Below are 12,710 nucleotides of genomic sequence, written 5' to 3' on the forward strand. Positions count from 1 at the left end.
AGTTAATTTCAGAAAAAATTTGACACAATGGTATCCGGCACATACAAGTGGTGTACAACCAAAATATAAGTTGGTTTAAACATATATTGCTATATCTCATGATCTTACTTAGTACTTTTAAAGTTAATTTCAGAAAAAATTTGACACAATGGTATCCGGCACATACAAGTGGTGTACAACCAAAATATAAGTTGGTTTAAACATATATTGCTATATCTCATGATCTTACTTAGTACTTTTAAAGTTAATTTCAGAAAAAATTTGACACAATGGTATCCGGCACATACAAGTGGTGTACAACCAAAATATAAGTTGGTTTAAACATATATTGCTATATCTCATGATCTTACTTAGTACTTTTAAAGTTAATTTCAGAAAAAATTTGACACAATGGTATCCGGCACATACAAGTGGTGTACAACCAAAATTTCATATCCCTAGTTTTACATTTATGTTTAGTTTTATTTCACCTAATTTTCAAAGATCATAATTGAATTAGATGGCCAAGCTATTCAAAACACGACCAAGCTTATCAAAATAAGACCAATATATTCAAAATTCTTTATTCTTTCAAATCATTTCATTTTAATGCAGATCCAAGATCACGAACTCACATATATCGAGTTGCTTAAGTATGGAGTGCAACAAGAAATCCAAGCAGGTTGTAGTTATTCATATAAAACTAGGAAAGAAAGAAATCAAATCCAATTTAATTGTAAGTGGCCGAATTGTCCATGTCGCTTCCTTGTTGATACACTTCCCGATGACAAGTACCACATACGAAAATGTATTAACACCCACAATCATTCTGCCCCTTTTCCAAACAAATCACAACAAATTACATCATATTTTTATAGATCTTATTTAACAAGATATTTTGAATCAAATCAAGACCGTGTTTACGCACAATTAAGGTGTTTCAAAGATCTTAATATCCCATTTGATAGTGGGATCATTCCGGAAATGTTTCAACAATCTACAGATGCTTTAAAAAAGTTTTCTAAACGCCTTCATGCAATCAATACCCGTTTCTCAGCGGATGATGTTACATCTCTTGCAATTTTTGTCGACATGGTTAAGAGTCATTCTCCGGATGATCTCATCGAGTTTATTCACGAGCCAGATCGTATGATTTTCTATTACGCCCCATTCGAAGCAAATGCTTTTTCACATCAAATACAAACTTATCACATTGATTCCACTTATAAGCTCTTGCGCTCTCGCATACCATTTTATGCCGTCACTGGCAAATTCGCGGAATCAATTGTTTTTCCGTTTTTGTATTTTTTCGTTTGGCCCGACACAAGTGAAAATATACAAGTTTGTCTCACAGCATATTTTGGCTCCATCAATCGCGAACCATCTTATTTTTCAATGGACTGCGCACCTCAAATCACAAATGCTGTTGAAACAGCCATCCCCTTATGCCAGATCATTTGGTGTGGCGTTCATGTGTTGCGCGCTGTCATGAGAAAGGCTGAAAAGTTTCAAGATCGTTCCAACTTCGAAACTTTCTATAACTTAATGAAGTTATTGGTCTTTGGTTCTGAAGAGGAAGAAATTGATCCTGATGAAGTTTACAACAATTTAGAAGAAATTTTAAATGAGGAACCTGCTGCCCGTGAATACTTTGACCGACAGTGGCGCCATCATCTTGACAGGTGGATGCTTCGCTATAGAAATGAAGGAGATGGAACAAACAACATCTCGGAATTACATTTCAAGGTTTTGAAGCACCAGTACTTCCCAGAAAGGCGAAATCTTCGACTCGATGAACTTGTCATCGAGTTATATTCCAGTGTTGTTCCTTCATTCCTGATTAAGTTGCAAATTAAAGGTCTGGATTCAGAGAGAAGTGTTAAAGTTATCAAAAATGTCACAAGAGATTTCGAAGAAATGACACAATTTAAAAAAGTCGAATGCATCAGTATGCTTGAAGCTGTTCAGAAAGGTCTGAAAAATGATACACTTGATCCCAACATTGTTTACTCAACATTAAAAATATTATTGCAAAGAAAACATTTGATTTAATAAACATTTAATTTATTATAATTAATTTTTTATTACAGTATAGTAAAAAATGCTATAAATAAATTATTATATTTTATTAAAAAAAAAAAAAAAAAAAAAAAAAAAAAAAAAAAAAAAAAAAAAAAAAAAAAAAAAAAAAAAAAAAAAAAAAAAAAAAAAAAAAAAAAAAAGGGAGTGGGGCTTCCAGGCACTTCGTGCCTTCTAGCCCTGAGGATGAATGAGTATAATGAAGTTTTTTTTTCTTGGGGGATGGCTTCCAGGCACTTCGTGCCTTCTAGCCCCCGAAGATGTTTAGTATAAATGAAGTTTTTATTCGGAGGTCTTCCAGGAGCTTTTCACAAAATATAAATGTTTTCATGTTTTGTCAAGACTTCTTCGTAAATGTTTTGTCAAGACTTCTTCGTAAATGTTTTGTCAAGACTTCATCGTAATGAGCGTAAATGACCCAAAAATATAATTTAGGTGAAGAGGTGAGATGTCACCTCTTTTCTAACATGTTTTCTAACATCGTGAATTTTCATGAAATTTACACCAAAAATAATGTTTATGTTAGAATGTTAGATCTAACACCTTTTCTAACATGTTTTCTAACATCGTGAATTTTCATGAAATTTACACCAAAATATACTACTAGGGCATTTACGAAGAAATCTCAACAAAGTCTTTACGATGAAATCTTAACAAAACATAGACAAGAAAGTTCATGAGAAATTAGATGAAGAATCTTAACAAAGTCTTTACGAAGAAATTCATGAGTTTTCTACGATGTTAGAAAACATGTTAGAAAAGGTGTTAGATCTAACATTCTAACATAAACATTATTTTTTGGTCATTTACACTCATTTACGAAGAAATCTCAACAAAGTCTTTACGAAGAAGTCACAATAAACATCTGTCAAAAACCGCTTTTTAACTTCACTTAAAATGCCACGTAAGCTACGTAAGAATATACGTAAGAGGAAGAGAGCATTGAAACATCCAATAGTAAAACTGACACCAACAACAGTTGCAAAACAAATGCTGAATGACCCCACTATTTGCAACAAATGTCAAGCAATCCTATGCTTTTAAACCGAGTTGTTGGTGCACAGAGTGGAGGTTTAAGAGCGGCACTTTTAGCGAAAATGGCAGGCTATGGTGGAGCTGCAGACGGAACAGCATATAACCCTCAAAGTCAAATGAATTTGAGTTCACTCAAAAATCAAATAGCAGATGTCAAAAAGTCAAACATAGACATACAGAAGCAAATAAGTGAAAACGAAAAGAAAACTAGAATATGACAGACACACAAAGAAACTCAATGAGTTAAACGTAGAGAAAAAGAAGAAAGAAGAACAACTGAAAGAACTAAGTACAGAGGAATATGCGAAAAAAGTGTCAGAAAAAGCAACAGAAGTAGCAAAAATGGAACAAGATGTCATAAATTTGAAAAACCATACTACTCAATATAAAGTACTGAAAGATGAAGAGATAAAACAAAAAGCCCTGAAGACATATATGGATAGCGATGAGTATAAAAAAGAAGTTGAAGCAAATGTAAAGGCAGAAAAACTTTTACAGTTGCAGAACCAAACCGTACAGTATGAAAACTTAGCACAAGAAAGTAAAAATAACGACGCGGCTATGCAAAAGGCAATGAAAAGCGCAGAATATATAAAAGCTAACAATGACTGGTTAGATGCCCAAGCCAACGCTAAAGCAGCCCAACTCATAGGGTCAATAAGGACAAAAATACAAGCGGATGAAGACAGTTCAAATGAAGCTTTAACAAATGCTGACTTTAAGAACGCCTTCGAAGCTCTTCATAGTAAGGTGAAACAAGTGAACGACTTCTCATCTGGAAAGAAACTGAAGTCTGAAGGTTTCGACAAAGAGTTAAAAGAAGTAGCACAAAATATGACGAAAATAACAGATGCAGCAACGAGACAGGCAGTTCAAAGTGCCTATGACGCCGTTAGAGCAACTGTTGTGGAAAGTCAAGAAAAAGAGTTACAACAGACCAAAACAGACCTAGTAAATGCTTTCTTAAAAACGAAAAGTCAGGTAGGACATTACGCTGCAGATGGAACATATGTGCCAGCTGGTGGAACTTATATACCACCAAACCCTCCAAGAGAAGCACCTGCACCAGGACTACCTAGAACATTTACATCGTCACATGGACACAGACACAGGCATGCACAACAACCAGCACAACAACCACCTCCACAACCAGCACAACAACCAACACAACAACCAGCACAGCAACCAACAGTTCAAAACCCTGCACAACAACAACCACAAACAGAGCAAGGACATAAAAGAAGTAGAGAACAAGGAAACCAAGAATTCTTAAAAATGCTTAAAGAAGAGTGTGGTTTCCCAGATACTGTTGACTTTAGTGACAGATATAAAGAAGCTATTGGAAAGTTCAAGGATGGAAATACTGACCCGAACCTATTTAGCTTTATGGCTCAGCACCAAAACGGATATAATCTCAAACCTGGAAAATACAAGCTCGCTAAGGGATATGATTTAATAGCATATCATCCAAATGACATGGATGAATTTACTCCGAGATATTTGATGTCAGAGCTAAATGACAATTCAACTTTCGTCATGAAACGCGTAAAAATAGAGACGGAACGAAAGAACAAAAGCTTATGAATGCGGATGACGTAGATAGGGAAATTGTTGAAAACGGTCTCGGAATATATGAAATGCCAGCAGATGAGGTACAAGAAACTCCACAGGAAGAAGTTCAGATACAACCAGACATGGAAGAAATAGTTCAGCAACAACAGCTAGAAGAGCCTGAAGGAAACGAACAAGTCACTCCTTTGGAAACTAACTTCACAGAACTAGATGAAGATTTGGAACAGCCGAAAAATCTTGACCCTCAACAAGAGCATGAGGTGAATATGGAATATTTCCAAGAGTCTAAGAAAGATTCGGCTGACATAGTAGAAGAATATCGAAAAATGTTTGCCGACATACAAAAGACTCCAACACCAGATGAAAATATTCAGCATAGAATGGAAGCACTGAAAGAAAATGTACACAAATACAACAACCCTTTTTACTTACGAGCATTTAACGTTCAATCTTCGGATGAACTCGGTGAAAATAAAAGGTTAAATTTCAAGAAAACATATAGAAATGAAACATTGTTTAAAGTTCATTCAGAACCTAACCAAGATGGAAACAAACCTACTTTTGTTTCTGCAGACGATGGAACTACAATGAGATGGGGTCATAAAGCTAACCCGGATAGGTGGTTCATAAACTTACAACCACAATTCCAAGAAGTTGTAGACGCAATGGAAGTCAATGGTGAACCAGATATAGCTGGTATTTTAAGCGCGGCTTTAATGCCATTGAAAGATATGAAACATGCAGATATTTTGGACCAGTATGAAATGAACATGGCTGATGGAAATATAACACCTGACGTTCTAGAACATTTATCTCAAAGAACTACACAGAACCATAGAGATGGTATATTTGGTGAAGAGTTTAGAAAGACAGTTAGGGAGAGAGAAGGAAGAGAACCTATTGTACATGACCTTGCAAATGAAAGTTTGCAAAATGTCATAAAAACTTACTTTGCAGACAATGAACTGAGAAGGGATGAATATTTAAGAAAACTCAAATTGACAGTACCAAATGAAATGTTAGTATTGAAAAACATGTTCCTTGACAAAATAAAACCAACTACAGAAATAAACGACGCAAGACTGAAAGATTGGGTAAAAGCTTTCCCATTCACAAAAGATATAGTTGGTAACATGGAAAGAAAACCAGAATGGCTACAAAAACATATATTTGGAAACGAGCATATTCCATATGGACAGGCACTGTTTGAAGAGCTTGAACCGGAAACTCAGGAAAGAGTCATGCAAACAATACGCGAAGACTCAAATACAGACTATGACAAACTCTTTCTAGGATATAGGTTACCTGAGATGGGCGACCAGAGCCAAAAGGCAAAAAGGACATGGGAAATTTGCAACATACTAGATGAACATAATGCAAAGATGCAACAACTTCAAGCAGAGGGCAATGAAGGAAAAAGAAGAGTTAAAAACTCAGTCAGGAAGAAAGTAAAGCTTGGTCGGAGTGGGTTCTATTATGACATATAAATCCAACTATTCTATATTTTTACTCATATGAAATGTACGCCGCTCAGAATATAACGCCAACAGTTTTGGATGCTATGAACGGAAATGTTTCCGAATGGTATAACGAATGCGACAATGCCATTAGAAGGTCAGAAATAGTTCCTGGAACTTACGAATATACAACTGCTGTTTCTTATGGAAATGTAGGTGAGTTTGGAGAAGGTTCTTCAACAACAGTAGATATTGCTTGCGACAGGTTTCATATTATTTCTATTGACAACTCATTCTTATACGTGGAACAAGACATTGAAATAAAACCTTCTGCCAAGTTGTCTGACAAGAAAGGTTGCAATGGAATTTTCTATGTCGGATACCAATATGCTCCAGAAGTTTTCATGGGATATAAGATATATTCTAACTCTGACTTAGTTCAAACAGTAACATGGGCAAACTATGAATGGTTCGCTTTGAGAAACTCAGTACAACCACAAGCTAGAGAACAAACAGACCAGTATGCCACCATTGAGAAAATAAGAAGACTTGACCCTAACGTTCCAGGAGTTTATGTTAACCTTTCTGGACAAACTGCAGCAGCAGTAACCAAAGTAAAACTGAAACTTAGAGTTCCTTTGTCATCTTTCCTCATCTTCAGGTTTTTAAGATACTTGCCAAACTGGGCAGGAAAAATTTCTATCGAACTTACTCCAAGCAAAAATAACTTAGTCATTGCACCAACGCAAGACCCATTCACTCTTACAGACGTAGTGGGAACAAATAAAACGTCATTCGCCGACTTTTGCAAAAACAAAGTTGACTTAGACTTTGGTTTCTCAAACCTCAACACTGAAGTAAACTATTATTTCAATGCTGCTGGAGATGCTTGGGACCCAGTTAAGTTCACATGCGAAAAATTTGAATGCAAGAGAATAGAAAGCAGACTTGCAGTCTATATGTTGGACCCAGATATTTCAAATGCTTTAGCTGCCAAATATATTGCAGTTCCACTTATGTTCCCTATACACCAAATATCTGTCAAAGACTTTGCAGGTGAAGTTGGAAACCAAAGTGCTGACCCAGGTGCAAGAACAGATATTGCTTTAACAACTGCAATGAAACATGCAGATACTATGTTTGTACTGTTCAGACGAACTATAAATGACTATTCTTGCTTCTACAACCCTGGTATTAAATACCATATAAACATAGATGGCAAATACTATCCAAGAGAAGAATATTCTACAGTTGAGGATATGAGGTCATACAACTTGACATTAGATGCTATGAACTTTAACAACAACTTCACAACAACCATTAACCCTGAAATGCAAAGTTCTATTATGCCATATGTGAAAGTATGGACTCATACAGGAGGTCAAAAAACTCAATATACAAATGGAGACCGTTCAAACTTTTGGCTTGGCATTCCATTTGCTGACTCAGAAGACTTTATGGGTGGTATTTCAACTGTTGGTACTGTACAAATACAATATACTGGTGACAGAGACGGTCCAGATGAACTGAGAGCAAAGAAGTTTACAAAACCAATAGCACTTTTCACGGAAGATGCTCTTTGAAGATTCGTTCGATGAAACCTGCTGGGGCTCCTCAGATTGGCATAACGACAGCTTCCATCGAGCAGATTTTGGCAGCAGGTCAGTAAGTTGTTCTTGAACTGACTTCTCTCCGTCAAATATTGACAGTACGCCAGTCTTAACATAGTATTGTATTAAAAACTTTCCTTTAGAAATATCTGTAAGTTTTGTTGTTATATTTTTGTCTGCTTCAAGAACTTTCACCATCTCGGTTATACCAACTTTCTTTGCTTTATGAAAATATTTTGGTTCAGCAAAGACTGCTATTCTATAACATTTTCCATTGTTTGTGTAAAGAACTATTCTGTCAATGTATTTGTATTGTTTGTGTGTGTAAACTTTGTTTTGCTTCAATTCGAAGAGATACTCAAATACGTCCATCTTTTTATTCTAAGTAAAATGTCATTTCCGAAAAATAGAAGCGTAAGTGTTTCAAAAGGTTTAATGGCAGTGGCAGATGTGAAGTTAAATTCACCAACTCAAACAAACAGTCAAAGTGTTGTTGTCAATGTCAAAGAAAGAGATGTTGAAGTGGGGAAACCATACGAAGACCAAGATGGTATAACAATAGTTCCTGTAAAAGAACAACCAACATATCCTGAAGTTAGCAGAGACTTAAGTTCTGTTGCAGATATTCGAAACGACTACCAACAACTTAAAGACAAACTTAAAACTCAGGAGAAGATTTGTCAAGCTTTGGGTATAATGTTAAACTTGGTCGAACACAACCCTGTAAAAGTGAACTCATATGTCATCGCACCTCATGAAATTTTGAAAGAACTATTGAAACTTTTGACAGAGGCAGACGATATAAACATCAAAGAAATAGAACCCGACATTGCTTGCTGTGGTGTTTCATATAATGTCATTGACAAGATATACGTTATGAAAGGAGGCGAAACGTTGAACTTAAAATATAGTTTCCCAGACGTCATAAAAATATTTGACGACCACAACATTTCATTAAAATTTAGTTGCTAAGTAAATGGCAGAAGACATAGTGGTTTATACTATTACGACTAAAAACCCTGAGTCATATAATTCTATAACAACAAACTTACAAAGTCCTCAAGGACGATATTGTAAACTGACCTTAAACACGATGACGACTAAAGCCTGTTTTGCTCTTTTGACACCAGAAGACTTTGTTGTTGTGAATGGTAAAAAATACTCCTTTGAAGATACTTACTCAGATATACCACCAACAGGTTTTGTTGACTTATTTAATACTTTAAGGACGGATGTAACATGTGCTGCAACTAGAGCAGGTTTCATTATGTTTGGATGTCCGACTGAGTTTAGTATAAACGATATGAGCTATAATACAAAACTTATATCTGGTTTTTACTACCAACAGTTTCCTATAACAGGAAAAGGTGTCATACAAGGTCTATCTGTTCCATTGACTTTAAGTACACCTATTTTATATATTGTTTCAAACTTAGGTTCAAAGTGCTATTCGAATGTCGACAGAAACTACTATGACCAAAAGATACTCATGCGTATAAACAACACTTTCTCTGCTGGTTTGCCTATTGTTCATTCGAATGCAGAGTTTTCAGCTTTAGTAAACTCAAACACTTTGGCAAACATAAACTTAACCTTAGTTGACGCAAACTTTGTTCCTGTAAAACTTTTATGTCCTATGTATTTGTCAATGACGGCAGAAAGTTTCGAATTGGAAGATGCAACTGGTGAAAGTATTGTATTACAAGAACAACTTCAACAACAAATAGCTCAAGAACAACAAATGCAACAAATAGCTCAAGAACAACAAAGTCAAGAATAAAAAAAATATTTTTTTTTATTTTTATAAAAATGTACAGAATAGATGTTTCAGATTTTTATGACTTCCAAGCGTTCAGAAATATGTGTCCATTTCGAGACTATAACAAAGCAGTCGAGAATTTGAAACGTTTAGTCATTTATGTTGACTCTGCCCCAGAATGTTATGTTATGAAAGAATGGGATGTTGTCTTTAACAAACCAAGAGCAACCATAGTGTCTGAACAAGAATGTAAACAGAAACTTAAGAAAATAAAAGTTGTACAAGTTGGCATGAAGATGTTAGATGCTTGGGATATCTTATTGTCAAAGTTAGAAGATTTTTCAGTTCGAGGTATAAAGTTCTATACACCTTCTCCAAACTTCTATTCTATCTTCACTGGATATAAATACGAACAAGTAGAATGGAAAGAAAATGTTATAGAAGCTTGGTTAGACCATGTCAAAGAAATTATATGCAATGGAAACGAAAAGGTTTATGAGTATATCTTATGTTGGTTTGCAAACATCTTACAACATCCAAGTGCTAAAAATGAAACTGCTCTCATTATAATTGGAAAACAAGGAACTGGTAAGAACACTTTCTTTACAGATATTTTGTGCAAACTGTTAGAAGGTTATTCGAATCCGAATATGACAAACTTAGAAAACATCTGCGGCAAGTTTAACTCCTCAATTGAGAATATGAAACTTATAGTTTGCAATGAACTTCAAAGTATAGATACAACAAAAGTTTTGAACTCAGATGCTTTGAAGAGTCTTATAACAGACAAAGTTGGAGTTGTTGAAAGAAAGTATAAAGACCAAAGAGTTTGTGAGAATGTTGCAAACTTCATTATGGTTTCAAACAATGTTGTTCCGATGAAGTTAGAAAGTTCTGACAGAAGATATGTAGTTGTCAGAACGTCAGATTCTCATATGCAAGATACAGAATATTTTGACGACTTAGCAGAAACTTTGACATCTGACTTTTACAACCACTTGTTCTCATATTTCATGACATTAGATATTTCTAAGTTCAATCCAAGACAAATTCCACATACCGAAGAAAGACAAACGTTGTTAGAAGCAAACAAGAGTGTATATGAACTGTTTATAGATGAGACTAACTTTGAGTGTTTAGATGAAAGGTCATTGTACGATTCGTATAAACAATATTGTCAAGAATATGGTTATATGGCAGCGTCTAAACGAACATTCTTGGCAAATGTCAAAAATCTTTTAGATGTTCAGAACGGCGTATATACAAAGAAAAATTTTTCTGAGTAAATTTTAAAAAAATATTTTTTTATCCGATAGAAAAGATGACGAAATATATTTCAGTCAACAAGTACATGACAGAAGTCAAAGAAGAACTAGACCCATTCATATATTTGAATGTTTACTTCTACAATTTTGAAAAGTCTACATTTGACAAAATTTGGAACATTGCACCAGTTAAGTTTGCTGTTGTTAGAAAAAGTGGTGCAACTTTTGAAGACTTAGACATAGAAGGTTTGTTAGCAGTCAAAGAAAATTTTGACAGAAAGTTCTCAAAACTCGAAGAAGGCAAAGCATACAAACTTGTTATACCTTATGAACCAAAGAAAGCAGACGACTATGAATATTATGAGTCTAAGATAGTTGAAGTTCAAGGTAAATTAGGTAAAAAGATTTTAGAGTCTAAGCCAGTGTTTGCTCCTAAAGAGGAAGAGAACATTGACATTGACCCAGAAATGTTCTAAAAATAAAATTTTATTTTTACATGTCAAATTTCTTTTCTCTGGAACTGGCTCTGGTTCTTTCTTCTCTTCTTCTACTTTCTTTTCTTTCTTCTCTCTCTTCTTCTTCTTCTCTGGTGGAGTTATGTCAAACTTCTCAGAACCATATTTTTGTAAAAGGTCTTTGTCCTTTAATAGCTCTTCTATTCTGTTTTCTATTTCATCTTCAAGAACAGCGCATGTGTCTTCTTTGCATTCTAAGAACTTTTGTTGGACTTCATCTTTCCAATCGGCGTCATCTCTGTCAACAAGTCTGTCATTGACAAATTTTAAGACTGCTCTTTGTAATGTTTTATGGTTCTTGTCATATTCCCAGAAACAGAACTTTAGAACAAATTCACCTTTCTTGTTTACACTATGTAAGATTTTATGGTCTACAGATGTTTTGCTGTCGAAAAGTTTGTCTCGAATATAGATAGCGAAATCGCTAGACATTTTCAAAAAGATAAAAATTTTAATTTTTCTAAAAATATGTTAGAAAAAAAGTTTGCTGACATTGACAAAAAATTTGAGAATGTTTTAAATAAGAACAAGAGGAAGTTAGAAAATGCTCAGATAAAGCCTATACATGACAAGTTCTTATTTGCTCAGAATGGTATAACAGGTCTAATCGCACCACCTGGGTCGGGTAAGACTTTCACTTATCTTAAAATGGCTGCACAACAACAAGAACTAGATGAGAAGAACCCATTCTATGAGTTAGTTGTTATTTGTAGTACTTCTGGTCAATTTGACCAAACCGTAAATTCGTTCAAAGATATTATAAAAAAGTCTAAGTTAGTATGTATAAAAGATACTGAGTTGTTAGATTGGATAAAGAAGTACCAAAGAAGAGTTTTGAAGTACAATGCTATAAATGAGTATATAAATTCGAAGTTTAAAGACCCTAATGAGGAAATGCAGAGAATATTAGAGAAGAAACACTTCAGAAACAAACAGAAAGAGATAGAATACATTTCGAAGAAATTGCAATCTTACGATTGGAAGACTTACCCTCATAGATGTCTTCTTATCTTAGATGACTTTGCTTCTCATCCTTTGTTAAAGAATAGAGAACAAGACATGTGTCGAATTCTTAAGAAGCTCAGACACTTTAACATCTCAGTTGTCATTTGTGTACAGACAGCCAAGAGTTTAAGTAAGGATGTAAAGAGAATACTTACTGACATTGTACTTTTCCCCGGATTGTCCGAAGACGATTTCATGGAACTTATGAAAGAGTCCATGGCAGGTAAGTTTGACAGACATGAACTATGGGAGAAGTACAAAGTCATACAAGACCCTCATACTTCTTTCAGAATTCACATCTACGCGAACAAAGTTCAAATTGTAAAAAGTCAAGCGTAAAAAATAAATGTTTAGTCTTAGTAAGTCTGTCGGATGGAAGAGTTCTTCCAGTTGTCGGGAAAAACTTTTTCTGTCGGATGCAAGAGTTCTTCCTG

The 12,710-nt window shown here is 34.8% G+C and overlaps 6 protein-coding genes and 3 pseudogenes across 9 annotated transcripts, besides 2 other annotated features; 8 read left to right on the forward strand and 1 right to left on the reverse strand.

The window, feature by feature from the left end:
- Positions 1-2,113: part of a mobile genetic element that runs on past the window's edge.
- On the forward strand, positions 589-2,031 carry TVAGG3_0199310 (MULE transposase domain-containing protein; the record flags this gene model as incomplete). The annotated part of the gene is made up of 1 exon (XM_051226272.1): positions 589-2,031. One exon carries the CDS (start codon positions 589-591, stop codon positions 2,029-2,031), a length of 1,443 nt encoding a protein of 480 aa, XP_051111258.1.
- A 935-nt stretch (positions 2,114-3,048) lies between the features above and the next one.
- On the forward strand, positions 3,049-3,910 carry TVAGG3_0199320 (annotated as a pseudogene). The gene has a single exon. A coding segment is annotated over exon 1 (862 nt).
- Positions 3,911-3,927: 17 nt separating this feature from the next.
- On the forward strand, positions 3,928-4,849 carry TVAGG3_0199330 (annotated as a pseudogene). The gene has a single exon. A coding segment is annotated over exon 1 (922 nt).
- A 481-nt stretch (positions 4,850-5,330) lies between these two features.
- TVAGG3_0199340 (protein of unknown function, DUF4106 family) lies at positions 5,331-6,152 on the forward strand (the record flags this gene model as incomplete). Its single annotated transcript, XM_051226273.1, has 1 exon — positions 5,331-6,152. One exon carries the CDS (start codon positions 5,331-5,333, stop codon positions 6,150-6,152), a length of 822 nt encoding a protein of 273 aa, XP_051111259.1.
- Positions 6,153-6,238: 86 nt separating this feature from the next.
- Positions 6,239-12,710: part of a mobile genetic element that runs on past the window's edge.
- TVAGG3_0199360 (protein of unknown function, DUF4106 family) lies at positions 6,911-7,662 on the forward strand (the record flags this gene model as incomplete). Its single annotated transcript, XM_051226274.1, has 1 exon — positions 6,911-7,662. A coding segment is annotated over one exon (752 nt), but the record flags the coding sequence as incomplete, so codon positions are not given.
- On the forward strand, positions 9,222-9,512 carry TVAGG3_0199370 (uncharacterized protein; the record flags this gene model as incomplete). Its single annotated transcript, XM_051226275.1, has 1 exon — positions 9,222-9,512. The coding sequence occupies one exon, from the start codon at positions 9,222-9,224 to the stop codon at positions 9,510-9,512; it is 291 nt and encodes a 96-aa protein (XP_051111261.1).
- TVAGG3_0199380 lies at positions 10,886-11,232 on the forward strand (annotated as a pseudogene). Its single transcript has one exon. A coding segment is annotated over exon 1 (347 nt).
- Positions 11,249-11,703, reverse strand: TVAGG3_0199390 (uncharacterized protein; the record flags this gene model as incomplete). Its single annotated transcript, XM_051226276.1, has 1 exon — positions 11,249-11,703. A coding segment is annotated over one exon (455 nt), but the record flags the coding sequence as incomplete, so codon positions are not given.
- On the forward strand, positions 11,740-12,615 carry TVAGG3_0199400 (protein of unknown function, DUF4106 family; the record flags this gene model as incomplete). Its single annotated transcript, XM_051226277.1, has 1 exon — positions 11,740-12,615. The coding sequence occupies one exon, from the start codon at positions 11,740-11,742 to the stop codon at positions 12,613-12,615; it is 876 nt and encodes a 291-aa protein (XP_051111263.1).

The sequence above is a fragment of the Trichomonas vaginalis genome, chromosome IV (assembly GCF_026262505.1).
Source record: "Trichomonas vaginalis G3 chromosome IV, whole genome shotgun sequence".
Lineage (NCBI taxonomy): Eukaryota > Parabasalia > Trichomonadida > Trichomonadidae > Trichomonas > Trichomonas vaginalis.